This window comes from Semicossyphus pulcher, unplaced genomic scaffold (genome assembly GCF_022749685.1).
Source record: "Semicossyphus pulcher isolate SPU_LCO1_2020_fin unplaced genomic scaffold, fSemPul1.0.p SCAF_15, whole genome shotgun sequence".
Lineage (NCBI taxonomy): Eukaryota > Metazoa > Chordata > Actinopteri > Labriformes > Labridae > Semicossyphus > Semicossyphus pulcher.
In genome coordinates this window covers 15,025,081-15,050,901 of record NW_027211659.1, presented here as the reverse complement: position 1 = coordinate 15,050,901, position 25,821 = coordinate 15,025,081, and the positions used below count along the sequence as shown (strand labels likewise).

Sequence of the window (25,821 nt, the reverse complement as noted above, 5' to 3'; positions counted from 1 at the left end):
TATTTTTGTATCATTGTTATGTAATTCAGACAGATGTCCTGTTCATAATTTTAGCAGTTTATGGTGAAAAGAAACTAAACTAAAAAAAGAAACAGCATCTTACAGTCCTCAGTAAGTGAATAGAGGGGGTTTAGGCGTCCCCTGAGATGCAGCTGAAAGCTCTCAATCAATAGTCAGGAGACCTTTGAACTTAGATCTTCACTGTATATTGTTTCCAAAGGTCAGGGATTAACATCTCTGCACATGTCAGCAAATATTCTTCACCTCAATTATCAGAAAGAACAACGTTCCAACCAATCTGCAAATCAAACAACTTCGACTTTTATTCAATCCATGTAAGGACATCAGAGATGCATTTTGAAACAAACAACAACACGGTATTAATCCAGTGCAGTCAAGATAAGACTTTTTTTTTCAACTGTCAGCTGGTTCATAAATCTTTCACCTCCGTGTGAGATAAGGCCTCATCTGACTCCTCAGACTGTAGTGACTCTCATGACCAGCTCTCGTGTGCTATTGCTGGGTGGGCTGCGGGCCTCCGGCTGCCTCAGGTGGCTGAGGAGGTGGAGGATGTTGTAGGGACAGTGTTGGTCAGGCACTGTGCTGCCGCTGTTTGGGTCCACATGTGTTCCCAGTCCTCCTGGGACCGCCGTTACCACGGTTGTAGAAGTGGAGCCGGCTGCTGTGGAGGCTACCACCATCAGAGAGGAGGTGGAGGTGGACACTCCTAGGCCAGTCTGAAAGCCCGGGCTGGGCTGAGACAGAGTCCTGTCCACAGCAGCTTGCTTCAGATCGTCACTGTCCATCGTCTTATCATAGTTCAGGACTTTCCACTGCTGGTTCACGGCCTGCCAGCGGTGGAAGATGCGAAACACAGAAGGTCCCTCGTGGACAATAAGTGCTGCGGAGATCAGAACATCAATTAGACAATGTCACTGTCTGGCAGCAGACTTTATGACACAACAAAGTGATAAATATCTCTGCAGAGGTGGATTCATTGTATTAGAGCCTGCAGGAAGTTATAGCTGGGGGAGCAGCAGAACAAAACAACTCATCTTAAAAGTACTGCGCCATAACCCTGAGATAAGATCTCTATTTCTTATCAAAACTGTAGACATGGAGCAACTTCTGACACAGCAACACTCGCCACTTTTGGTGTAGGTTAGCAGAAATTATGGATCTGGTCTCTGGGGTTGTTCGATAGCATCTTATCACAGTTTAAAATTGCTTATTGATTAGGCGTCATTTAACTCAGTATCTGGAAAATTGAAATCAATCTGTAACAATAGATGCTCTGACCTCAACATTTCACTGCATTTGTGCTCACATAAAGGGACTTACTGTCTGAATGGGATGTTAACTATCTATTGTGTTGTACAAGATGTTTTCATATCTTCAGCATGGATGCAGGAGCATATATAGAGTCCGTTGTTATCATAAAGCAAAAACACTCTAATTAGGTTTATCGTTTACAACAGTCATGGTACAATGTTGTCCTCTAAAATAAGGTTACTTAAGGCTCAAATATTGCAGCAGCTTAATATGGACAATAATTCCCATCCTCTTCTTACAGAACTACAATGTTACAATTTCATTTAGCAGATGCTAACAAAGTCATCGCTAAAACCCGAGCTCTCCTCTTCGGCTCTTCTTCTCTCCCACTCGAATTTTGTGCGTGAGAGGGAGTCAGGGCTTTGCTCTTTAACGTCTGCCAGGTGACAAGTTAATCTCTGTAAAGTGCAGAGTTAATGACTCGGCAGTCAATCCCTGCCACCAAACGGGAGAGAATCAATCAGCTCTCCCTCTCATCCTCCTGTCTGCTGCAGTGGCAGTTAGACTTTTCCTAATGTGAGATGCCATCACACTGTCTTTCCAAGCATGCGCCCCCCCCCCCCCCCCCCCCGGGGCTGCAGAGGAGGACAGCAGCAGGCTAAAGCGGATTCTACAAGTTTCAATGTTGACACCCACACAAATCCAGAAGATAGTCACTGTACTTTTCCCCCCCTTGTGTTATATCAGCGTAGCATGGTAGCAAAGTGCTCCTGAACTTGAGGCTGCAGCTTTTTTATTATACAGAGAAACGCACTTTAATATATGCTAAAAAAAACCACTTCAGTCGCTGCAAAAACTGAATTCATGTTTTATTAATAAAGTGAGCTTTGAGCGTTTCATCATCTTTAATACAGTTACTGTAATATAGTGAATTTACAAAAATCATGTGTGCAATACAAATTATAAGCCAGTGTATTGTGACAAGACTCCACGCACTTAATATTGATACCAATTAGTTGGCATAGAATTGTCCTATTGATTGCCAATAGTTCAGGGCATTCACAATAATTTGTGCTCAGCCAGAGGGTGTAATTATCGATCCTACTGAACACAGTTGACATTATATTTGCTTTGCCTTTTGAATGCATAATGCACCTGGAATAAAGCAGCCAGATTTGACACACTTAATATAATTCCTAATAAACAATTAAACTAAAGAAATAAGAAATCAATGTGGAATGCAGAACCTCACCGATGCAGACGACATCCATAAAGCCGTACATCCCGTAGCAGATCTGGAAGAGCAGATCTTGTCGCTGCCAGCGAGCTGACGGGCTGAAAGACGACCACACCAACCAGGAGATGCTCGCCATGAGGAACAGGGAGCCCAAGATGGCCGCTGCTATCTGCACTTTCTCGATGACTGTCAGGGAGATGGCCTGCCACTGCAGGGAGACACAGACCAGGTTAGCTCTTTGTTCTCATTTCTCTTTAAACTTTACTGAACACCAAGAGAGAATACAATCAATGGGTACTTTCACTGATTAAAAAAGCTTTTAGCTTTGATTTAACTTTCACATAAGAAGTTAAAGAGGCTCATGATCTGATTCATTACCTATTCAACCACAACAAAAACATCAATCTGAAGGGAATCCATGTATACAAACATTGAAATGATGTGTGTGGCATTTTGTTCAACATCTGCAAATGTTAGTTGACTTTAGGGAATGCTACAGCTGACTCTAGGTGTATGAAGCATAATATCAGACAGCATCAGCAGTATTTCACACATCAGCGCTGCCTGAAAGAAAAACACCATGTTCACTCACAAAGAACCCCGTCATATCACCAGAGTCGAAAACTGAAAGAAAAGATGTTTCTGCAATCTTTCTGTACTAGAGATCAGAGGCAAAAAGCCTTGTTTAATTCAAGAACATCATTCGTTTTGAGCTGAATTCCTCGGTTTATGATCAGAGCACGACTCGAGCTGCAGTGAAGACAGTGTGATTCCTGGAAGTTGTGTTTTAGGTGTTTTGTGCCAAATAACATTAAATGTGAAAACCAAAACTGCATCCAAATTGGTCCCAGAGGAGGAGGAGGAGGGCCTCGGGCTATCTTTCCCCCCTCGTGCCCACAAACCCCAACAATCCTGGCAAAACAGATGATTCACCGCCCAGTGTTTTTCATCAGACTGTTTACTTGCCACAGCCTCCTACCACTTACTTTCTAATACAGCTCTTTTCCTGTTTAATATCTCCAGTGCTTCCCTTTTACACCGACAGCTCACCTGTAGTGGGTTCTTGGTGCTGATGGCAATGACCTGATATTTGTAGTAGCAGAGCTCACAGGCCCAGGATCCTCTCTCACTGATCCACTTAATGAGGCAGGGCTGGTGGGTGCAGCGTACTGAGCCACTGCACCGACACGGGCTCAGGAGCTCCCCCTGTGGGACAGAGGCAGAGTCAGTAATTCAGGTCATTTAAATGCATAAATACACGTTTTTTTTTAGTTTGAGATTCAATAAAAATTATGAACTGCTGCTGGTGAAGCAGGTGCCTTGTTACTAATGCAGAATATTAAAGTCCTGCAGGGTTACATTTTTCAGTATAGGCACAAAAGACGCAATGAAAAACCTCTGACTCTGACTAGCGCTTAAGAGTTGACTTAGCAGTGATCTGTAATTCAGAAAAAACACTTTATTCCCCTGTAGCCATCATTGACCTGCTGACAGTCTCTTCTCCTTCAGCCCCTGCGCTAACCCTTTTTTATGCAATATACTGCAGGTTACACTATTCATACATTTATATTTCTTTGTGCTCGCTTATTGATTTTCTGAGAGCTTTGCATGCACTGTCAGCCAAGCACGCGCACACACGCATGCAAACGCACTGCACACAGAGTACACAGCAGTGCACAGTCATATTATAGCAGAACAGTAGTTCAGGTGTGAAATGAAAGCTTTGCCTCACACCTAGTTGACAGGCACAATGCTTGATTACCAGTACCTTTGAAAGGGGGAGGATTAGTCACCCAAGCTTCTGTCAGAGAGCAAACCCCAACAAAGCTGCAAAGTACTGCGCTAAAGGTACGCCGTTCCTGCAGCTCCTGACAGGAATTTAGCTGTCACGTATACGCTAATATATTCTTTTATAGTTGCACATATATGTTACTTCAAAAGAAACTCCACTTTTCTCTCCCTGCCTTCCTTCTCTCCTTGCACCTTCTTATTAAAGGCAAGTTTATTTTGTACAGCACCTTTCAAAATAAGGCAATTCAAAAAGCTTTACATAAGACATAAAAGGCATTAAAACACACACGCACACGGCAATACAAAGGGGCAAAATATAAAGATTTAAATAGGATTTAATAGAAATTACAGTGCACTTGCTATGCAGTGCAAGATATGGATAAGAAGTCTTGAGTATTAAGTTTAACCTAATAAAATTCAGTGGCAGGAAGAAAAAGTCTTAAAGCCTGTTTCAAAAGAAGCGAAAGTCGAGCAGACCTCGAGATTTTCAGGTGGTTTGTTCCAGATATAAGTTACATAAAAAAAGAAAGCAGCTTCTCCATGTGAGGCAACCAACAGAAGTATTTTAAAAACAATGTTAAAGGTATAATCTCGGAGATTTTCATGTAAATAAACGTCTGTTAAGTCACTATCTATCGCTGAATGAGGTAACACAATGGTGACTGATCCTATGGCCCACTGATAAAGGCCTTTGCATTGCAGTATATAGTATTATTACGGACTGGGACATTCGGGGAACAAATCACAAGCGGTGCCCAGTTAGTGACGCGTTTTCCATCACCCAGCAGTGGTTGGTCTGCCAGAGAGGGTAGGCGGAGCTAAGCGGCTGCTTTTCCGGTCTCTGCAAGTGTTGTGAGTAGACACAATGGCTAAACAAACAAAGAAAAGATCGATGACTACAGATACAACTTCAAAAATAAGTAAAAATCCAAAGAAAAAGAAACTAATTCGACGCTCAGTTGAAGGCAAACAGTCTGAAAGGGAAAGCAACCGTCAGCGAGGAAAATCAAGAGTCACACCAGTGACAAAGTGAGCCAGCCGTAGATGTCTGGTTATCTGGGACGTATGCGCCCACAACTGCCCGCAATAAAGTGCCGCCAAAGAGAAATATCTTTAAGAACTGAGAAGTGGATTTTTATAGACTTTTCTAGAAAGACCTGGAAACATATTGTCAAGATCCGTTTTTTTCTGTGGCTTAATTACAGCAGTTCTCAGCCTGTAGGAAATCCCTGAGAAGTGTTGACTATTTGCAAAAGATCATCCACTTGAAAAACACTGACAGCCTGTAGGGAGAATATCAAAGGAGACGGAAGACGCTCTCAGATGTGACACAATTTCCTCCAAGGTTTTACAGTTAACAGAAACCAATCAACTAAAGTGACATTTTTAAAATTCATTCAATTTGGCATCACAAGCTTCTCACTTAAAACCAATATGTGCTCAGCCACATCCTTAAACAGCAAATATTCTTAAGCCCTATTCAGCCTGAGGAACTTACAATCTCTCACCCTGGGCCCCAAACTCATTAAAATATATTACTACTCGTGTCATAGAAGATATGATGACCCAAAAGATGGAGTCCAGCACTCTTCAAAGGTCCTGACCTGCAGTTAAAGAGACCTGGATCTATAAAATTCAAAGCAGGACCTTCTTGTATAGAAGCTTTAATCTTAATGAGACTGAACAAAAGCCCTGTAGTGAATGAAAAATAAATTAGCCGACCCTGTCTGCTGTGGGAGAGCTCTCCTCTCTAAGCTGAGCCGCTCAATTTCAAAGCCATGGTATTGTTATTCAAGATTAAATATAACCTGTCCCTATCTACCCTGAACATGGTTTAGAGACTGTAGGAAGAAATGCAAAATGCAGTGAGTTTCCAAAGTAATTTGTCCACGCCATCATTGTGCTGACATCTCTGACAGACAGAGCAGCGCCCTGGTCGAGGAGAAGGGAGGGAAAAGCAGGGAGCCGGAGGAGAAAAGGCCCATCTACAGATGGCCAGGGTGGGAGTTTATTGGCAGGAGCACTAGAACACTTCTGCCGTGTCCAGTGGGACTCAGACCGCTCACTGTGACTGGCCTGATTGCAGCCAAAAGCTGAAACCTAGATCACTCCAGTACAACTGAGGCTGGAGAAAGAGTAAGAGAGACTGATAACAAATGTGGCATTACAGCCCACGCATACAGAAAGTGATAACTAAATGTCCTTTTGGTGATCAAACCGCAAATATCATTGAAAAAAAATAACACAATAGAACAATGTATTAAAGAGTCTTGGCTGTTGTTTCCTCTCTTTGTGCTGCAGTATCCTTAAAGCACCTCGGTGAACCTCATTTTCTCCCTACAAAATTGGATCAGCTCCCAACGTATATAATGACGTGAAGCTAAATTAGAGATGGCTATACACATTTATTAAGGATCTGGAATCAATGAAAGTGAACTCCATTAACTCAAGTGGAAGGGAAATTGTAGTTAAATAAAGCAGCTCCTACGGAAACCGAATGAAGCAATTATTATTTTAGCCAATGATATTCAGGCCACGCGCAGCGACACAGCAGCCATTAGAAAAACAGCTTCACGTACACACTTTAACCATACTCTAACAAGTAGGAGGTGAAAGAGGCACAATGAAAGAAAAATTCAATTGACGGTCATATAATTTCAAATTGATTTACCTGTAATGACCATTCATAAAACCAATGCTGGGAGCGTGCTGCTTATTGCTTATTTTACAGGAACCATTAGGCTTACCGTCACAGATAATGGATCGTTAAAAGTAATTGAATAGCTGAGCTATAATAACCAGAGGTTATAATCTAAATGCATGAATTAACAGCTCACGTGACGTCTCATGCTTATGTAACTTGTTTATAATCTATTCCCAACAAATGGCAGAGGAGCCATCCAATGATAGATAAGGAGAGCAGAGTGCCTCTGCACAGTCGGGCCATATAGAAAGAATGATGCTAACTTGACCCCTCAGGGCTTCTCATTGTGCCTCAGACAAACACACTGTGCCAGTGCATTATCTGTGTTGTGATTTAGGAGGGGAAAGCCAACATTTTTTCTAAGCAGTAGGGACTCACATATTCTCAACGTGCAGCTGAAGTGAGGACAGGACAGTAGAAGCATTAGCCCTAAAGGGCGTTTTTTCGACGTAATAGTGCATGACACTTCAGGAGAGGATGCCACACGCAAGGAAATAGTCCACGATTTTTCTTTGTATATTACTTTTTAAGTTTCCCTTTCTAAGTTTGTGCACTGAATGACAACTTCCTGAAAAGAGGTAGCAGATAAATAGTTATTTCTTGGAGGTCAAGTTTGAGTCTGAAAGCACGAGCTGGAATAAAGCAAACGCCCTTTTAAAGCTTCTGGCTGACCTTATATGCAACTGATAATGGATTGAAATGTGTCTTAAGTTTGCTTTCTATAAAAGATACCTTAAAGACAGGAGGTATAGCTCTACAAGATACATTGCTTTATATCATTTCATTTGACATTGGTTCAGCTGTTCATTATACTCTACATTGTGTGTGTCTGGGGATGTATTTCAACTCCGACGGAAGTAGTCTGCATTAAAAGATTGAGCCTTAAAACAAAACTCTTACATCCATATATAAATCGGAAGAGGCGTAGGTAGCGGTAGTTATTCTTCCTGTATGGTACTGGCCTTAAAGAGATCCCGTCATTGTGCGAATCTAATGTAAGTCACAGGGGACAAAATCTGCAGCCATTGTTCTGAGCTGTCAAGTAGGGATTAGTAGGAACTTACAGTTGTCTGGTATGAAATTCCTTATTATTTGTGGTTCCTCCCACAGTGTTTCTTTGCAGAGCTTTCAAGACAGGGTGCTAACATTAGAAAGGGATATCCTAGAGACTATTCACTTGATTTGGCTTACAGACTTTTGGCCTTTAAATGGGCAATTTATATTCAGTCGACAGATTTGAAAAGAAACCAGCATCAAATATCCTAAAACACAACAGGACTTTGGTTGTGAAATACAAAGGGGACCTTGAAAAAAGACACAAAAACACCAACATGAACTCGACTTATTACATTGTTTGATGTCACATTAAATCATCAGACTACATCCTTTTTTTTTTTGCCTCTTCAGAGACTCAAGGCCCTTTTGTAGTGGGATGCTCGAGGAAAGCGATGCCTCTTGCTCCCTTCCTTACATCGTCCAGTGTATCTCAGCCTTGGGGACGGGAGTGTTTTGGAGGTGGATTGTCAAATCAGATAGAGGATGCTTTGGTCTATGTGACATCCTGGAGACTAAGGGAGAACAGAGGATAACTAATGTCCTCTCCGCCTGTATCACACGGTGACACACAGACAGTCCACTCATCTCTCTTTTCAAATGGAGCCTCATTCTCCTTGTACCCGTTTACACCTCAGCAGATCCATATCTGGACTTCACCCAAGCCAACAGCAGAGATGACAGGAAGAGGAAGAACGCTGATAGATAAGAACTTGAATAATGATAAGACGGCACAAAATCAAGTGCTATTGACGAGCTGCAATGTCTCAAGGAGGCATCGATGAGACACGTTGGAGGAGGCCATGGGAAATACTGCAAATGTTCAAGCCGGTACTTTGTATGCGCTGTGCTGCGCCGTGCCGACTATCTGTGGAGTTTTTTTTTGAAAAAACAAGGATGAGGCCTTGTCTTCCAATCTCATAAGTAGACCCCGTGTCAGTAATAATTACAAAGTCTGGGCTCAGAGGTGGAATGATGCACAGAATTGCTTTTGCAGTAATTAGTTGATGAAACATTGGGAGATTATAGGCCATACACAGCGCAATGACCATGAAATGATACAGTAAATCTGCTGCTCGGGTAAAAGAAAAAGCAACGTTGAGTGCAGACGCCAAATAAAAACTTATGTTCTACAGCTCACTAACGTCTCTACCTCCATCACTAATAGGCGAGGTGTGACATATTCGTCAATGTGGTTTCAAAGGCTCTGTCAAACAGTGTAACTAATGTGTCTGCAATTGCCAAGTGCCGGCATCACTGATATAATTTAATATTATTTATTGCAGCACGCCCGCTTCTTTCAGCTTTCTCCTCTCCTGATTGATGTGGTGTGACATTATCATCGATATGGCCCCAAAGACGGAGGCACGCTGTGTGATTTACTTGGCGGCTCTTCCCTTCTGTTCGGTGCACATTATCATTATTACTTTTTCTCTATTTCCTGCATTGTCGTGAGTGTGAGCAGCAAAGTGAGAGGTATTATTTGATTTTTTTTTTCACGCATGTAATGCGTCACTAAGAATTCAAAGTGTTTGGCTATAATGAGTTGTTACTGCATCTCGGTGTATCCTCCACACTTGTCAACCATGGGGACAAGGTCTTTCATTATCCTCCCACTGCGAGCTATAGCTGTCTTTTTAAGCCATGCAAGGGACTGGTGGTGGGATGCAGAGGGATCGCTGCTCAGAGGGCTCTCCAACTGTGTGCTGCAAGAAGGTTTTCTAACTGGAAATCAAGCTTGACCAGTGCATCCTTGTGTGACAGAGAGAAAAGGGGGTTTTTGCACCTTACTGTACAACATCATCTAGCAGCTTTGTAATTAAACTGTTCTGCTTGGAGGGAAGTTGTAACATTTCTATTCCATTAAAAAAAATCCAAAAGAAATTTCCAATAGGATGTGCAATTATGTGGACACTTCATTCATGACATGCACATCTTACATTTAAGCAAACATTTTTTTCTGTAGGACTTACGTGCTCTGGTCCCTGGAAGCAGATCCTGCACACAGGCGTCCTGAAGCCACTCTCCGTGTAGCTGGTGAGGGAAAACCTCTCCTCCAGTTTCCCCTTCGAGCAGTCATCAGAGGAGCTGCTGCAGCCGCGCAGGGCCGCCGACAGCTCTGCAGCATCCACCCAGCCCGACACCGGTCGCTCTCCGCCCGGTGGCCCGGTGGCTCCTGCTGCAGGTGCAGCACCCCGGTCCCCCGCGTGCTGGTGGCTCCGCGTTAACGTGTTGTTGTTGTCGGGGACGGTGACGCCTGTTTCATGGCTTTCCGTAGTTTGGCCGCTCATGGGGGTCAGCGGAGGCAGCGGTGTCGGCGGTGCCGGTGGCCCGAGCAGGAGCACCCTCAGGTCACCGAGCAGGACGCAGCAGCGGCTTTTCAGCATGCCCTGGCTGCGCAGCATCAGGCTGTCTCCGGCCACAAACTCACAGCACCATGCAAAGGTGCTGGAAGAAATCAGGTACTGTATGTGTCCCCGGCATGAGCAAACACCTCTTCATATGTGGTGAGAAGGGAAAGTGGGGGTAGAGGGAGCGTTTTCCTGCGATTTGTTGGGTTAAAAGAGCCTTTTCGTTTCCTTTGTTGATATAATATGATTAAAAGTCTTTTATTGTCTTCCCTCCAGAATGTAAATCCAAAAGGCAAATAAATCCCATCGATGCAAACAAGTGTCTGAAGCCATTAAGTTCAATAAAAGGAACAGCTAAAAGAGGAAAGTCAAATGTTAGATTGATAGGAATATGCATTCAAGTAATAAGGCTGTGGCCCGTTCTCTCAGTGCCCACTGTCATTTCATGGCCTTAATAGTCTGCCTGCTCTGTACAACATAAACTATCTCGACAGGCTTCTCCCTCCAGATTCACGACGAGTGCAGAAACCAAGGAAGCGAATCTGCCTTTGGTACAACGGACTGATACAGACTACAAAACAAAATGTCAGCGCTCACTCTTAAAATCCAAATATTCTAACAACACAAAACGCAAAAGACACATTTTAATATGATCAGAGGAGCTAAGATTACTGACGACGTCTTGTAAGGCTTTCAAAGCAATCGATGGCGTGCCATGTTAGGAAGCGAAATCTGTCTTACCTGGCGAGCTACCCCGATTTCTATACGACTCACAGTTTCGGGATTTTTCTCATAGATTTCCAGCCAGACTGCAGGTCGCTGGCAAGTCTGCGTGAAGCTTACACCCCCAATTATCGAATTTCCATGTCCTGGGAACAAGCCGACGGGTTTAAATCCCCGTTATAATCCAACACGATTGTCGGACTGTCCTGCTCTGGGTGAAAGCATCCGTAGCCCCGGATTCTCCTGTGATCATTGGCTGCTGAATCGGTGCTGCAGCTTCAGCACCATGATTCCTGGGACAGCTCCCAGACGCCACACGTCACCAGCGCACGGTGATGCAAGCAGCCAAGTCATTACTACAACTGTGGAGACAAACACACAGGGAAATGGTTAATTACTTATTATAGGCATGACATCCATCATTCTATAGAGGTAGATATTAATGTTTTCAAAGAAGGACATGTTTACTTCCTTTCTCCATGCAAACAGAGAGCAGGAATTAACTTAACCCTCAAATAATCAATAATTAAACAATCCAATTATCAGGCCGCACAAGGCAAACACAAATTATTGATAACAGCTCAGTTAAAGTGTCATTTTGCTCAACACAAATATCAATTACCATTAAAGTGGCTTAAAACTTATAAATGGTCATGTCTAAAAGAGTGGAAGGAGTGATTGCAGGCGAGTTAGGCAGCCAGCAAAAGCATTTAAATCACCACATTTTTATAGGCTACAATAAAGAGTATATACTGACTCTTATTTACTTAAAGAAAAACTTAATCTGTTCATTTGCCATATATTTGATCAATCACTCTGTCTCTAAGTGGCAGCAAATGGTTAATAATGCGCATCAGTGTATCTCCATCTGCCCAAGATGTCTCATTTAAATTACTCTAACAACAATTAATTGTAAATGGTAAATTACCAAAGATCGTCCCTTTAAAAGAACAGCAAACCATAAAGATATAGCTAAAAAAGTTTGGACATTGTTGCATTAAAAAAATGATACAATTTTTATTCAGTTTTTAGTCTTTTCAGCACTAAAAAAAGAACACACTACAAAAAAAGATTGCAGTCCCACAATGTAAGTGTCAAAATAGGTGCTATGATACATTCCATAGTGTTATACTATTATAGGATAGGTTATATCATTGTATTGTGTTATTGTAATTAATGGATTCACATGTAAGCAGCATTTTAATATTAAAGTTGCTTACAGAAAAGTCATACAATACTTAATATACTGTTAGTTTAAATATAAAGTAGCAAACAAAATACTTGAAGTATACCTCAAAGTTGTGCATAAGTAAAGCACTTGTGCACTTGAGCGAATGTGTTGGGTTGACTTTCACAGCAGAGACGTGTGAAGTGAATGATTCAGGCGAGCTGGACAGAAAAGACAGACACAGGGGAGAGGAATTAACCAGCTAATCAGGGCAGCTGTGTGTCTTGATTGAATACCTGAAATGAACACACCTGTGGCTGGACCGGCTCAGCCGGCAGAAACGTGTTTTCTTGTTTCTTTGTCAGATTTAACAGTTGTGGCCATGGTGTGAGCACTTAATGGATTGCCAACAGCGAACTGACACATTAAACTTGTAGCTCTCACTCCAGCTGCTTCTCTATTCTGGGAATTGCCAGTGATTGCTCTTACATCACATCTCAGGTGTAAAGAAGTTAAAGAGCTATTTAAAATAACACAAATTGTAATTACATGCTAACAACAATGATTGAATAAGTACTCAGATCCTTTATTTTAATAAAACCAAAGGGTACTCCATTACAAGTAGAGGTCCTTGATTATAAATCCTACTTGAGTTAAAGTACCATCAGCAACATGATTTCTACTCATGCAGAAACATCTTTATATTATTATTTGTATGTTATTACATTGATGATACTTGTGCATGCATCTGTAATTAGCATTAGCTGGTTGAAATAGGCTAACTTTAAGTCATTTATAAAATGTTATGGAAGTAAATTTAATCAATAGCAATGTAACATGGTCTTATTGTACTTGTTGATTTTATGATAATGAAGTTAATTTTTACATTTTTCACCTGCAAACTAACTGTACTTTACTGCAGGAGTAAAAAACAGTAGCCTACAATACTTTCAATGAAATGTAGTATTTCGATACATTCCAGCCCTGCTTAGAGTTTATCTTCTCTCTTGCTGTGTAAAATTAAACAATATCCTGTTTTCAGTTACATTTAGGTGAATTAGCCTAATAAGCTCAACATTAGCTACTTTAAGGTAACCTAAACTGTATAAAATAGGGTTGGATATGAGGTTAATTCCAGCTAAACTTCATTCTTACCTTCTATTTCATGAAATAGTTTGCCTTCTTTTACTTAAAAGGTCACATATCAAAGATGTTTGCCACATTACAAAAAACGGGTACTAAAGACAGAAAATGAAGCCTTTAAAACGATTAATCTTTGACATTGATGCTAATGTTGTTGCTATGACTCTACATCACCAGGCAACCGCCACCTGCACGTGCCTGGTTGTTTTTCAACGTCACTTCCTGCGCGGCAGAAGAGACTGAAAAGAGCCAGCAAGTTGATAACTAGCGCTTCATGTATATGTCTGCTTCGTTCGTGGAAATCTAGCAACCTTTGCGGTCTTTAAATCACACTTTTGGTAGTTTCCTCTCTGCCTGAATACTGCCTTATATGCAGCACCATTTTGACGCTGTCGACTTATTTTACTGCAAAGTTTTACTGTTGCCGCCCGGCTAACGTACGCTAGCTGCGACTGTTAGCAGGGAGAGCTGCAGTGCACGTTTACAAATGGTTATAATTATACTGATTGTCCAGATGAGTCTACATGGATCGCTTGCTTTTAGGTAACTTCTTGTCTTTGCTAGCTTCAGATTATCTGCATTTTAATGACTCTGAAGTACTGAGTTAGCATTAGTTGCAGCAAAGTTCGTCATCATGTCTAATCAGCTGACTGCAGAGCAGTGGAGAAAGATTGAGGAAAACAGACAGAGGGCTTTAGAGAGAAGAGCCCAAAGACTTGGACAGACTCTCAGCAGCAGTAAGCAGACCTCGGTAGTCCTTAACAGTACTTCAGTGCATGCAAAGCCGTCTAAACAGAGCATTGCCCCGGATCCTCCTACCCTCACTCATCACAGAGAGACACCCTGCTCAGCTGCTGCACCAAAACAGTTTGTTCCACCCTTCAAAAAAGACTCACAAGGCTTCTTTAACCAAAATAAAGGCCAAACACATCAACAATCTTCTGGCCCTGGCAACCAAATCAACCAGAGTGCTCTGTGTAACTCTGCTTCTACGAGACAGGTGAGATATGTACTGTAATGTTCAATAATTTATTGTTTGGAGGAAAAATAGCTTTTATAGTATTTTCTCCTCCTTCTGTCTTTTTTTGTAGGTTCAAGTCATTGACGCACTTCCTCAGACAAAAAGTCAACAAGTGAGCAGCGCTTTCTTCTCTAGCAGAGGAGTCCTTGATGTGAAGTCAGCTCATCCCAAGCCTAACCTCACCTCCAACAGCTCTGGTGGATCAGTTGGCTCATTCTACAAGCAAAGTATACCTGCCCAAAGCCCTGTGGCACAGCTTTCCTCAAACTCTTCAACTTTCAGTTCTGCACCTGCAAAAAAGCCTGCCATCTCTGTAAGAGGAAAGTGTGTAGCTCACACGGAGGGCCGCTTCAGAATTGAAGTGAGCTATCATGCAGAGCTTATTGCTGTTTTTAAATCCATCCCCTCGAAGAACTACGGTACGTATCTGCCAAGTGCAGCTTCTCTGTTTTGCAGCTTAATCTTGATGCTGCATGCTTTTTGCAGTGCTGCTCCAACTGCAGGGAAGTCATAGTAACATGCTCATAATCAGGACAACCTGCAGGGTCAAATATATAATACATTTCTGAACTTACCACTGTAAAGCACAATAAACTGCTATCCTTTGGCCAAGCTTCTTTAGAAGAAGCTGTGTACACAAATCCTTCTTCACAACCATCATCAACTTTCTTAGTTATTCTGTAACATGTGCCTGCTTCTGTTTATCTCCTGCCTTAGACCCTGCCACAAAGATGTGGAACTTCAGTCTGGAGAACTACCAACAGCTAAGTATGAAAATTAGGGAAATATTTACGTGAACATGCACTCCTGTGGACTAAATTAGATACATACAGAATATTTATCCTCTTGGTCTGCTGCTGCATCTCCTCTTCTCTTTACCCTGTGTCGCAGTGGAAGAAGCAGCGGGCATTGCCTCTGTGTCTTTGAGGCCTCTGGAGGGAACAGACGCAGTGGACCTTGCAGCAGCCGCAAGCCGAGCTCGTGACGGTGCGGCTCTGGGTGCGCTGCTGAGGCTGTGTAGCGGCTGGCAGAAACCTGGAGCCGTACTCCAGGGGCAGTGCATCCTGGTGCCTGGGACTAAGTTTGAGGTTGACATCGGTTACCATGGCGATGTCATTGCAGCATTCAAGCAGATGCCGACGAAGAGCTATGGTAACATAATGTTTCTGAGAGTCGTTATGTCATATTTGCATTTTACGGCTTCTGATTCAGGATGTTATTTTTGTTCTTTATTAGACATGAAAACAAGAAAGTGGAGCTTTTCACTCGAGGATTACAGGAGGCTCAGTGAGTAATAACATTTGCTTTATTTGGCTGCTTTTTATCTGCGTGCTCCTAACATTTGCCATCTTGTCTGACCGTGCGTTGTTCCATACCCAGTGGATCTTCTCAGTGGGATAGCAGCAGTGGAGGTGGAGCCACTGCCCAGGGCAATAGTCCAGGCGTTCTCTGCCAGGTTTGACGGGACTGAAGCCAGGTCTTTAGACGTCCCTGAGGCAGACCTCTCCAGCATCGACCCCTCGCTTACCCACAGCCTCATGCCCTTCCAGAGGGAGGGAGTCAAGTAGGTGCCTTTGGACGGCCATTAGTGCTCTCTCTGCACGGTGTAGCCAATAACTCCATACCAGGAGACAGCTATTCATCTATAGTATGAACAATGTTGTAGAAATGAAGAGATCTTTATCAGAATACATCAATATCTGAACGCAAGTCTTTAGTTATTTTACTGTAAGTTTAGATTCTTCAATGGTTTTTCTTTTGTCCTTTTAGTTTTGCAGTGTCGAAACAAGGCCGCCTTCTCCTGGCTGACGACATGGGCCTGGGAAAGACGGTGCAGGCCATCTGCATAGCGGCCTACTACAGGAACGAGTGGCCCTTGCTGGTGGTGGCTCCGTCCTCTGTGCGATTCACATGGGCTGAGGTACAAACGTTCAGCAGAGTGTTTTTTCGTTAATTAAAGTTTTTGAGCCTGGAAGAAAAAGAAGCTCATTACTTAGTGGGTGCAGGAGTTTATCACTTTGTTTCCAGTTAATGGTGGCACTATCAGTCGGCATTTAGTCAGCAGGCAGCCTCTTAAGCATATCCTTCTCTTCTACTCTGACAAAAGCTCTGCCCTGCACAGTATAATGCTGTTTTCTGCTTAAAGCTCTGCATTTATGGAGTTTAAATAATGCCCTTCAAGGACTGTTTACTGCCTGTAAGGTACTTTATCTTCAGAAGGGGAGATGCTTTAGTTATTATTTGCGATTTTACACTTTCTTTGCATATTATTTATAATGATCCTTTTGGCTTTTGTCTTGAATTTAATGGATACAGTAGAAAAGTAAACAGGACATGTTTGCATGTAACTTCCCCGGCTGATTTAGAGACTGAGACATAGTTATACCGCACTCGTCTGAGACTGTGAGGCCACACATTACGCTTGTAATGATTGAAATGTAAGTGCATCCTCATCCCTGTTCCCTCTACAATTTCAATACTTTCACAGTTCATCTTGGGTCCCACTCATTTCTGAGTGTGTGTCTCATTTTCCGTAGGATCTTCTCTCTGCTTTTTCAGCAGCAGCACATTTTCAGAAGAGCCTCTCTTTGCCTTCTGTCTATTGACACGACAGTCTGTTCTCTAAATAGATCACTTGGATCAAACACAGCCCCCCAATCAGGAGTAAGAATCGCAGAGGAGAGTTTAGTCACAGGATGTCGTCCAATTTAAAAGACACTTAGTCTGTCTGGGTTTGCTCTTATCTGCTCTGTTTAGCCTCGTGCATTTGGATGGATCTGCTGTAAAAACGGGAGCTGTAACTTGGTGAGTTTAAGCCAGGTTGACAGGCGAAAGAAGAGCATGTAAGCGAATTGTCAGAAACATTTGGGCCACCGATTTCTAAACTATGATTGGCTGTTTCTAAATGGCAAAACTGTAGTAGTTAGGCTAAATTACCAGTGATTAGTAACATTCAAACCAGCTTCCAGTCATAAAACTCTTATTGAAGTTGAACTTATTCTCTATACTGTTATTCTGTGGAGAGTTGATTCCCTGCGTGTCTCTCATGACTACGTATCTCTGCTTTTAGGCCTTCAGACGCTGGCTCCCCTCCTTGAGTCCCGACTGCATCAACGTGGTGGTGAAGGCCAAAGACAATCTGCGCTCCGGTTTGATCAACGTCATCAGCTACGACCTCCTGAGCAGGATGGACAAGCAGCAGCAAGGAAAACCCTTCAATGTTCTTATCATGGTCAGCTGTGTGTTTAACATGTGGAGCATTTAGAAATGGCTGTTTTCATGTGTGTTTTTAACGAAAGGATTTCCTCCTTCTGTTTAGGATGAGTCTCACTTCCTGAAGAACATGAAGACTGCCCGTTGTAAAGCAGCCCTGCCTCTGTTAAAGGTGCATATTCTTCTTCATTTAATTTATTTTAAATGTATTATGTGGATTATTACAAAGAGGTTATATTTGCAGAAGTGGCGTTTATATGGCTCTGAACAAGATATTACAACAATGTGAAAAGAAAAAGATTAAAGAAGATGAAGACATGAAATTCAATCTGTTCAAAGAAGCAGATTCAAGTATTGACATGTAACCTTACAGCGTAAAATATGGGCACATTTTTATTTCCAGCACGATACTAATCAGATTTTTAAGGCAGTTTTTGCACGCAACATTAATTTGATCGTTTATTAATCCTCTTGGAACAAGAACATAACATTTAGTTGGCCCTCAGATAGACCATGAGCCAGTTTGAAGATATGATTAGATGTCACGACAAACAAGATCAAAGATGTCTTCCATTAGAAAGAGGGAGTCTTGTGCATTACATATTTTAACATAATTTTCACAACAAAAATTTGGACTCATCAGGAAATAAAAGGCATAAGTCAGACAAATCGACTTTGTAATGTCATAGACCTATTAATTGTTCCAGTGGCCCACATGCACAGTGTCAGGATTGCAGTGCAACAGGTTTGTGCATAGATCCGCATTTGAAGACAGATGCCCCCTCTGACAAAATATCAGACAAATGAAATATTACGAGCTGGACTACAGTTAAGAAAAATCTGAATAACCATTTCATACCGCTCAGGTCTTTTCCAAAAATATGTTACATTTGTAGGTTCGGATCAGAGACTGTATAAAAAGATGGACGGCATGGCATCTCCCTGAAAGTAAAGCCAAAACATTTGGAGCGCCCCCTGCTGACTGGCTGCAGTATAGGTCATAAAGCCCGCTTCCTCAATGTTATCAGATGGGACATGAGTCAAAGTATAAAATCAAAATACACGCCAAAAAAACTTTTCTCAAACATGGTTTCTGTCATTATAGTTTCTTCTTATCATGCTGATTTATGTCCAAGTGTTCATTTTTCTGACAAGTTTAGTTTTAATAGTAATTTGATGCTGTAAAAACGGATGATTGACAGCTCTGTTGACAAACACGGCTTCTGCAGCCGATCTGTTCCAGATTAGCAGAGTTGAGGACGATCAGCGAGAGGAGACGTAACTAAAACAATCACTACAGCCATTGAAGTTTCCATATCTGTGAACGTCTGCTTCAGACCAACACAAGAAGCTGTTCTGCTGTTAAATACGCTGACGTGCTGGGTTTTCTTTCATTAATTTTAGTGTGTGTGTGTTTTGGTTAGTGGAAGTGGCTACAGCGGCTCCACCCGCCGATCTCTACTGCACAACTCTGGCTCCAAATGACGTCAACAGTGATGGCAGCGCCTATCAAGGGGGCTATTTTGGCATCAATTTCATACAATGAGAGCAGATGGAGACGCGTCGTCCATCTATATAAACAGACATTGGTTGGGATAGGGTCCCAGTACTACTGCAGTGTTTTCTCTCTGTGTCACTTGATCACAGATACCTCATTGTTTGTATATGTGTAGTAAATATTTGTTGGTAACACAGATCCTAGAGCTAATACACAGCAGCGTTTGGCTGATGCTTGGGTTTAGTTTCTCGCTCTGTCACCTAAACTCTCAGCAGCGCTCTGATCACTGTTGTTTTTACATCCTCAGGCAGCAAAGAGAGTCATTCTTCTGTCTGGGACCCCAGCCATGTCCAGACCCTCTGAGCTCTACACCCAGATCCTGGCTGTCAGGCCGACACTCTTCCCTCGCTTCCACGAGTTCGGGCTGCGCTACTGCGATGCCAAACAGGTAGCTTAAGTCTTTCCAAGTGGGATACTGTTGAGCCGTATTTGGCTGTAATTCCTGGACACCTCATGGAACTTTAGGTGTTCACTTAAAAAGTCTGCAGCTCTTTAAAGAGGAGCTCTGGCAGGTCTGCTGAAAACAAAAGGAGGATCATAAAGGTTGGTGCCTTTCAAAGCCAGAGTACATCAGTGAGGATATTTAAACTGAGAGGGTTTTTAGACATTAACAGATTCCTTTACTGTGATTTTTTTGGGTCTCCATTTATTTGATCCCCTTTCGTGACTTTGCTTCCTGCCACTTAATCTCCTTAATTAATTTTAGTGGTTTCAAATAGGGAACACTCTGCATGATTTAAAGACCAATTACAGCCTTAATTTGGTCATGATGACTAATAACCAGCTCAGATTGTGGAGATCCGAACTGCTCTGTGAAATTTGAATTAATCACCATGGAGGGACATACATGCCTTTGTATCCCGATAGACACCAGCTGCGGATGTCCCAGTTCGTATTTGATTCCTGTGACTGAAATCTGAGCTTTTCATTTCTCTAGTTTAGTCTCTGACTTAACATTTAATCTAATCCTTGTGTATGAATGAAAAGAGCGTTGGGAGGCTTTGGGAGCTGAATATATCATATTGACCTCATGTCTTTTGTCTCCACATTCCTGCTTCCCAACATCTTTTATTCTTTTCTTAATTTCCCCATTCATACCTTTCTCCGTCCCCCCTCCTCTCCAGATGACTTGGGGGTGGGATTACTCGGGCTCCTCTAACCTCGGGGAGTTGAAGCTGTTGTTGGAGGAGTCTCTGATGCTGCGTCGCCTCAAGTCCGAAGTCCTCTCCCAGCTCCCTGCTAAACAACGCAAGGTGGTCACAGTGACCATAGATGGGATCAACACCCGCACAAAAGCTGCTCTGTCGGCTGCTGCAAAGCAGCTGGCCAGCGGGAACAGAAACGTGAGTGACCATGGTCCCAGAAAAACTAGAAAAATCACAGGATTTGAAGGTTTTAATTATAAATATTCAGTCTCTGCAGGCGTTACAATCTTAGAAATGAATGTGAATCAAATTTTAATAAGAAAAATGACATTGGAGGAAATAAAAGAACCAGAAATGCATCAAAGCTCAATTCAGAAAAGCTCCAGTGAATTCTGTGCAGTTGCTCTAATTACAGAAAACTGTTAGAGCCTGTTGGACTGAGAAATTAAAGATTCTGTATAATCAATCTGTACCACATCAATTCTGAACGTCGGTGTCGGCTGATTAGACAATATTCTTTCATTTTGAAAAACGCAATACCAAACTACCCCGTGTCAAGTTGCAGAAGATTTCAAAGCTTGATACATCTTAATTATATATAATATATAATATATACGTAAGGAGGAAACATTCCATTCTGCGATTACAACCCGCTCACTATACATTATCCCGCTTATTACACGGCTATTTACTTCCAAAAAAAAATTTGACACAAAATATTGATTTGGAAATGATTTAGTTAATTTAAAAATGATTATATTTTGGGGGTTTTTTCTGTTCAAAACTAGTCTGTTACACTCACAGTGAGAGCTGTTTCCATAGCAACGGTTAACTCTGTAGCCTTCTTGAAATGAACTAAGCTAGCCTTTTTTACGTTCACTGTTTTTAAACACTGTTGTACCTGTTCTGTGTTCTGTTTAATGTTTACTTCATGTGCCTTATTCAGTTTTGTAGATCTCTCTGTAGTAGCCTACAGTTTTTTGCATTGTTTAACCTTGATTGCTTTCTCTCCGCTATTTTCTTCTGGTAAACAGACAGACTTTAAATTTTCTGGACTTCTTTAGCTGGATTGATATGATTACAGTCAGTCCTCCGGATTGTGTGATTAGAGCTGCATCCCTAGCAACAGTCTGTTCTTCAAAACAATGGTCTATTATCGAGAAATAACAGAATGCCGTAATCAACCAATCATTAACACAGCCGTGTAATAATGATAGACAGTGTTTTCAAATAGGTTTGAGGTATATCACCTCTTCTGCCGATCCATCAATATAAAACAAGTTCTCCTATTTTCTAAAAATACAATACAACAGTATGTTCTGTTTCAAACGGTGTGTCTGTGATTAAAAAGGCCTCATATTTAAATAAGCGTTAAGAAACCTTTCAGATGAGTTGGTGTTGCAGCTCTCAAGCTTCACAAGTGCTTTTAAGCCAAGCCCGAATACTCCAGCGGGCCTAATTTCACGAGTATTCATCCCCTCCGATGGGAGTGAGCTGCTGAGCTTGATTGTTCATAATCACACTGCTCCTCAGAGGAGTGGCAGTCTTATCCAATCATCAAAAAGAATCTCCTGTCACTTCTTATCTTGCGCTCTTCCTTATCTCTTTCTCAGAAAAAGGAAGAGAAGGAAGCCCTCCTCGTCTTTTATAACCACACAGCTGAAGCCAAGCTACAAGCCATTATGTAAGTACAGACCCTCTAATGGTGGGGATCAGGACGTCAAATCAGATTAGATTTGATGAGCTCGGAGATTAAAATGCAAAATGAATCGGAGCCTTTTGTCGGGCCGTTGTGATTGCACAGGATTTAAGATAACTTGGAAGCGTTTTGATAAATACACATGTAGACTGAATATTTAAATGCTTCCTTTGATCGCTGTGTTGTGTCTGTCACTACCAGGGAGTACATCACAGACATGCTGGAGGGCGGGAGGGAGAAGTTTCTCGTGTTCGCTCATCATAAGTTGGTCCTGGATCACATCACCAGTGAGCTGGGAAAGAAGGTAAGTCCTGCGCGATGCTGCACAGTAGCCTTATAGGCACCGAAATATAATGCCGACTTAAAAGAGCTCAATTTGACTTTTTCAGCCAGACTGGATCTTACGTGGGAGTTAAAGTCAACTCGTAGGTCAACTCTCATCAGTATCTGCAGGGAATAAGTGTGGGCAGTGCTGAGCACATTAAAGCCGAGAACTATTACTACCATGAGCGTACCACGAGGAGTTTAAATTACTGTATTCATATTGGCCTGCTGCTGAAACTCATTCTGTTTATTAGGTGTTGTTTTAAAGGATCATGTGGAATTATAAAGGGCATACATTTCTTTTCCAGAATGTCACTTACATCCGTATTGACGGGACCACTCCGTCAGCTGAGCGGCAGCAGCTCTGTGAGAGGTTCCAGTTCTCGACCAAGTCCTGTGTGGCAGTCCTGTCCATCACCGCGGCTAACATGGGTCTGACCCTGCACTCTGCTGACCTGGTCGTCTTTGCTGAGCTTTTCTGGAACCCCGGGGTAAGCTGTAGAAAGTTATCACACAAAAAATGTCTAAGTGTGACTACTTTTTTAGGAACATCTTGAAGTGTTCTGGATTCAATTCTTGTTCATTTTAGCTCACTTTTGGTCCTGGGGCCTATATATATACTCACAGCTGTTTCCAGCAAAAGCTGCTCTGATAAAGGTCTGCACAATATAACGTTTAACAATCATAATTGCGATGTGCGCATGTGCAATAGTCACATCACAGGAGGTGCGATAGTGAAGCAAATTAAGTGAAATACGTCAAGCTGCTACTTTTTTGTTGCTTGGTGCAAAACGAAAACTCACCACTGTCTAGTTTTCAATGACTAATCCATAAGTCAGTCTGATACGACATTAGTGCAGCTCTTCAACAGAGCACACAAAGTGAACTGACAGCTGAGCTGCAGACTCTGTGTGTCACCTGCCTGTAAACTGTAAACAAACACTCAAGTCTCATACTTCCTGTCGGCACACACAACCTCACGCCGTGCGTGCCGCAGGTGTAGCCGCTGTTCGCTCCGTGAATGGTCCGTTCACGACCGGAAACAGGAGACGCGAGTTTTCATTTTCATAAAGTTACCGAGCTGATCACGCTGATTAAACATACACTTGAACACCATTAGAAATGGTTAATGACATACTGTATTAATAACACAACTGCAGCCTACGAGTCTATTTGTATTTAATTTATACAGAAACACGTCGCTCCACCTGAACTCTCTCTGCTTTTTCACGCGGGTGTCAGAGTCTCTGAACCAAGAGTGGTGAAAGGGGGGTTTGTTTTGATAAAAGCAAATAGACTTAAAAGTCCCAAATAACAAAAAGTACGATTGTTAATTGTTTATATGAACATATTGTGCAGCACTATTGCACTACTCTGATACCCATTTTAACTACCTGAGCAAGTCTGTTATATTCTACAGAGAAGATAACAGACTTGCTCAGGTAGTGAGTAAAGCCAGATAATTTTCTCAGGAGTCCAAGGACACATAAAGAGATCTTGACAAAGCCTCCCTCAGGTGGATAAAGCGTAACTTCAAATTCATGCAAAAAGTCCAATACAAGTTTACAACCCAGAGATGCAATGTATTTTCCCATCTGCCCTCATTAAGGCTGCACATCTGCAATGTTTGCCCTTTGTGATATTTAGTAGGGAATTGTGGAAAATGTGTATTCCTGCTAGAGGGCAGGAAGAGCGAACAAAAGAGGATGGAGCTGTCTTTAATCATGTACATAAAATGCAACTATATATATATTTTTTGCAGCCATTTTTTATCCATGAATTATTTTTTCCTTCCATTTAAAGAGAGATATACCCAAATATACCCAACAAACACCATTTAACAAAGGAAACACATCCATCTAAGCGTGTCAGACGTGGCTCTCTAAACACCAATTCTCTCCTCATGCCAACCCTGGAGTTAGCAGTGACAGAGATGTGACACAGATCACGGTACTGGCCAAAAACGATTCCTAAATTGGGAAAGAAAAGGATGAAAAAAAAACAGAAAACCGCTTAATTCTCTTTGAAAGCACCATTAAGAGTCCTGCACTCAACCTGACCTCTGTCACAGCAACATCTTTGGTTCCATCAAGAATTTTAATGGTGCTTTAATTTCAACTCCTGGCAGCTGAATTATAAGCTTGAATGATGACTTATAATTATATTGATGTTTTTCTAAAGCGACCTTCAGGGGCCTCTGCAGCTGAATGCAGCCAGGAAACATTTAGTGATATTAAAAAATATTCAAGTTTTTTTGGTAATGTAATTTTCCCCATGCAGGTTCTCATTCAGGCAGAGGACAGGGTGCACCGTATCGGACAAACCAGCAATGTGAACATTCATTACCTGGTTGGCAAGGGAACTGCTGATGATCACCTGTGGTATGTGTCAATCAGTGGGCAGTATGACCCGATTCTGCTGATAATCACACTGTTTTTTTTCAGTGTGTTTTCCTCTGCCACTGAGCGGAAGCTTAACAATGGGGGTCAAGTGAATGTGTCTGATAATATAAGCTCTGAATTGGATTGTGTCTGCTCTGTTATAATTTTAAATCCATGTATTGATCCAGGCCAATGATCCAGGCCAAAATGAACGTCTTGGAGCAGGTGGGTCTGTCTGAGTCCAACCTCTCAGACAAGGCAGATGTCGCCAGCTTCCACTCTAAGGTAAAAAATGAACAGATAGCATTTACACTTGTGCATAGATAAAACATATACCTAGTACAGCCGACCTCACCGAGCTACATAAATCTGCCGATTCAGTATTAACAAGATTTTTGTTCAGGATCCTAAACAGAGGAGCATCATGGAGATGTTCCAGAGTTCTTTCACTGCGGATGACGACATGGACGAGGACATCCTACTGGAGGCTGCGAACGACTGGGAGGACACCCCGCCTGAAAACAGCTGCGGTCAACACAAGGGGATGGTCGCTCAAAGCCCCAGCAAAAGGAGCATCAAAGACTATTTCAGCAGATGACTTGGAAACTTTACAGGTTGACACGCAGCTAGCCTTAATCACAGTATTATTTAGCATATCATGACTGAATATATGTGAATGTATCATTTATTAATACTGTGACAAAGCTATATTTTTTTTTTGCTCAAGAATGAAAATAAATAAATGTTTGACTTTTGCTTTAGTCCTTCTGAAATTGTAACCTGACTGATTTGACGGTTCCAAAAAGGGGAAAAAACAACTTCATAGTTTAATGTATAAAGACTACGCTCAATAATTCCACAAGCAAGTGACTCATTACACTCAGAACTTTGTTATGTAGCTTTTAAAACCTTTTTATTCTCTACACTCGTATTGCTAATTTAGCTAAAGTGAGTTTTCCTCAATTACAAAGCTATCCTGTCGTGATTAAGCCAACAGGAAAAGAATCCAAGCATAATCACTTTAAATCATATTGTCAC

The 25,821-nt window shown here is 42.0% G+C and overlaps 2 protein-coding genes across 2 annotated transcripts; one reads left to right on the top strand and one right to left on the bottom strand.

The window, feature by feature from the left end:
* Window positions 1-319: 319 nt before the first annotated feature.
* Window positions 320-11,352, bottom strand: marchf4b (membrane associated ring-CH-type finger 4b). The gene is made up of 5 exons (XM_069663343.1): window positions 11,150-11,352; window positions 10,031-10,762; window positions 3,560-3,715; window positions 2,525-2,717; window positions 320-901 (listed from the first exon to the last, which is right to left on the bottom strand). Exons 2-5 carry the CDS (start codon window positions 10,460-10,462, stop codon window positions 477-479), a joined length of 1,206 nt encoding a protein of 401 aa, XP_069519444.1. The 5' UTR covers window positions 10,463-10,762; window positions 11,150-11,352; the 3' UTR covers window positions 320-476.
* Window positions 11,353-13,927: 2,575 nt separating this feature from the next.
* On the top strand, window positions 13,928-25,508 carry smarcal1 (SWI/SNF related, matrix associated, actin dependent regulator of chromatin, subfamily a-like 1). Its single transcript, XM_069663342.1, has 17 exons — window positions 13,928-14,442; window positions 14,534-14,882; window positions 15,181-15,231; window positions 15,355-15,615; window positions 15,700-15,750; window positions 15,844-16,027; window positions 16,234-16,384; window positions 17,534-17,695; window positions 17,783-17,848; window positions 19,482-19,622; window positions 20,359-20,577; window positions 21,993-22,063; window positions 22,280-22,382; window positions 22,711-22,893; window positions 24,683-24,783; window positions 24,972-25,068; window positions 25,187-25,508. The coding sequence occupies exons 1-17, from the start codon at window positions 14,077-14,079 to the stop codon at window positions 25,379-25,381; spliced, it is 2,751 nt and encodes a 916-aa protein (XP_069519443.1). The 5' UTR covers window positions 13,928-14,076; the 3' UTR covers window positions 25,382-25,508.
* The last annotated feature ends 313 nt before the right edge of the window (window positions 25,509-25,821 follow it).

Bases quoted from the DNA above. Each gene is read 5' to 3' on its own strand.
- marchf4b (XM_069663343.1), bottom strand. From the start codon at position 10,462: ATGCTGCGCAGCCAGGGCATGCTGAAAAGCCGCTGCTGCGTCCTGCTC. The intron at 2,718-3,559 runs GTGAGCTGTCGG...GTCTCCCTGCAG, and splicing joins GCACCAAGAACCCACTACAG to TGGCAGGCCATCTCCCTGAC. The intron at 902-2,524 runs GTGAGGTTCTGC...TGATCTCCGCAG, and splicing joins TATGGATGTCGTCTGCATCG to CACTTATTGTCCACGAGGGA.
- smarcal1 (XM_069663342.1), top strand. From the start codon at position 14,077: ATGTCTAATCAGCTGACTGCAGAGCAGTGGAGAAAGATTGAGGAAAAC. The intron at 19,623-20,358 runs GTAGCTTAAGTC...CCTCCTCTCCAG, and splicing joins GCTACTGCGATGCCAAACAG to ATGACTTGGGGGTGGGATTA. The intron at 20,578-21,992 runs GTGAGTGACCAT...TCTCTTTCTCAG, and splicing joins TGGCCAGCGGGAACAGAAAC to AAAAAGGAAGAGAAGGAAGC.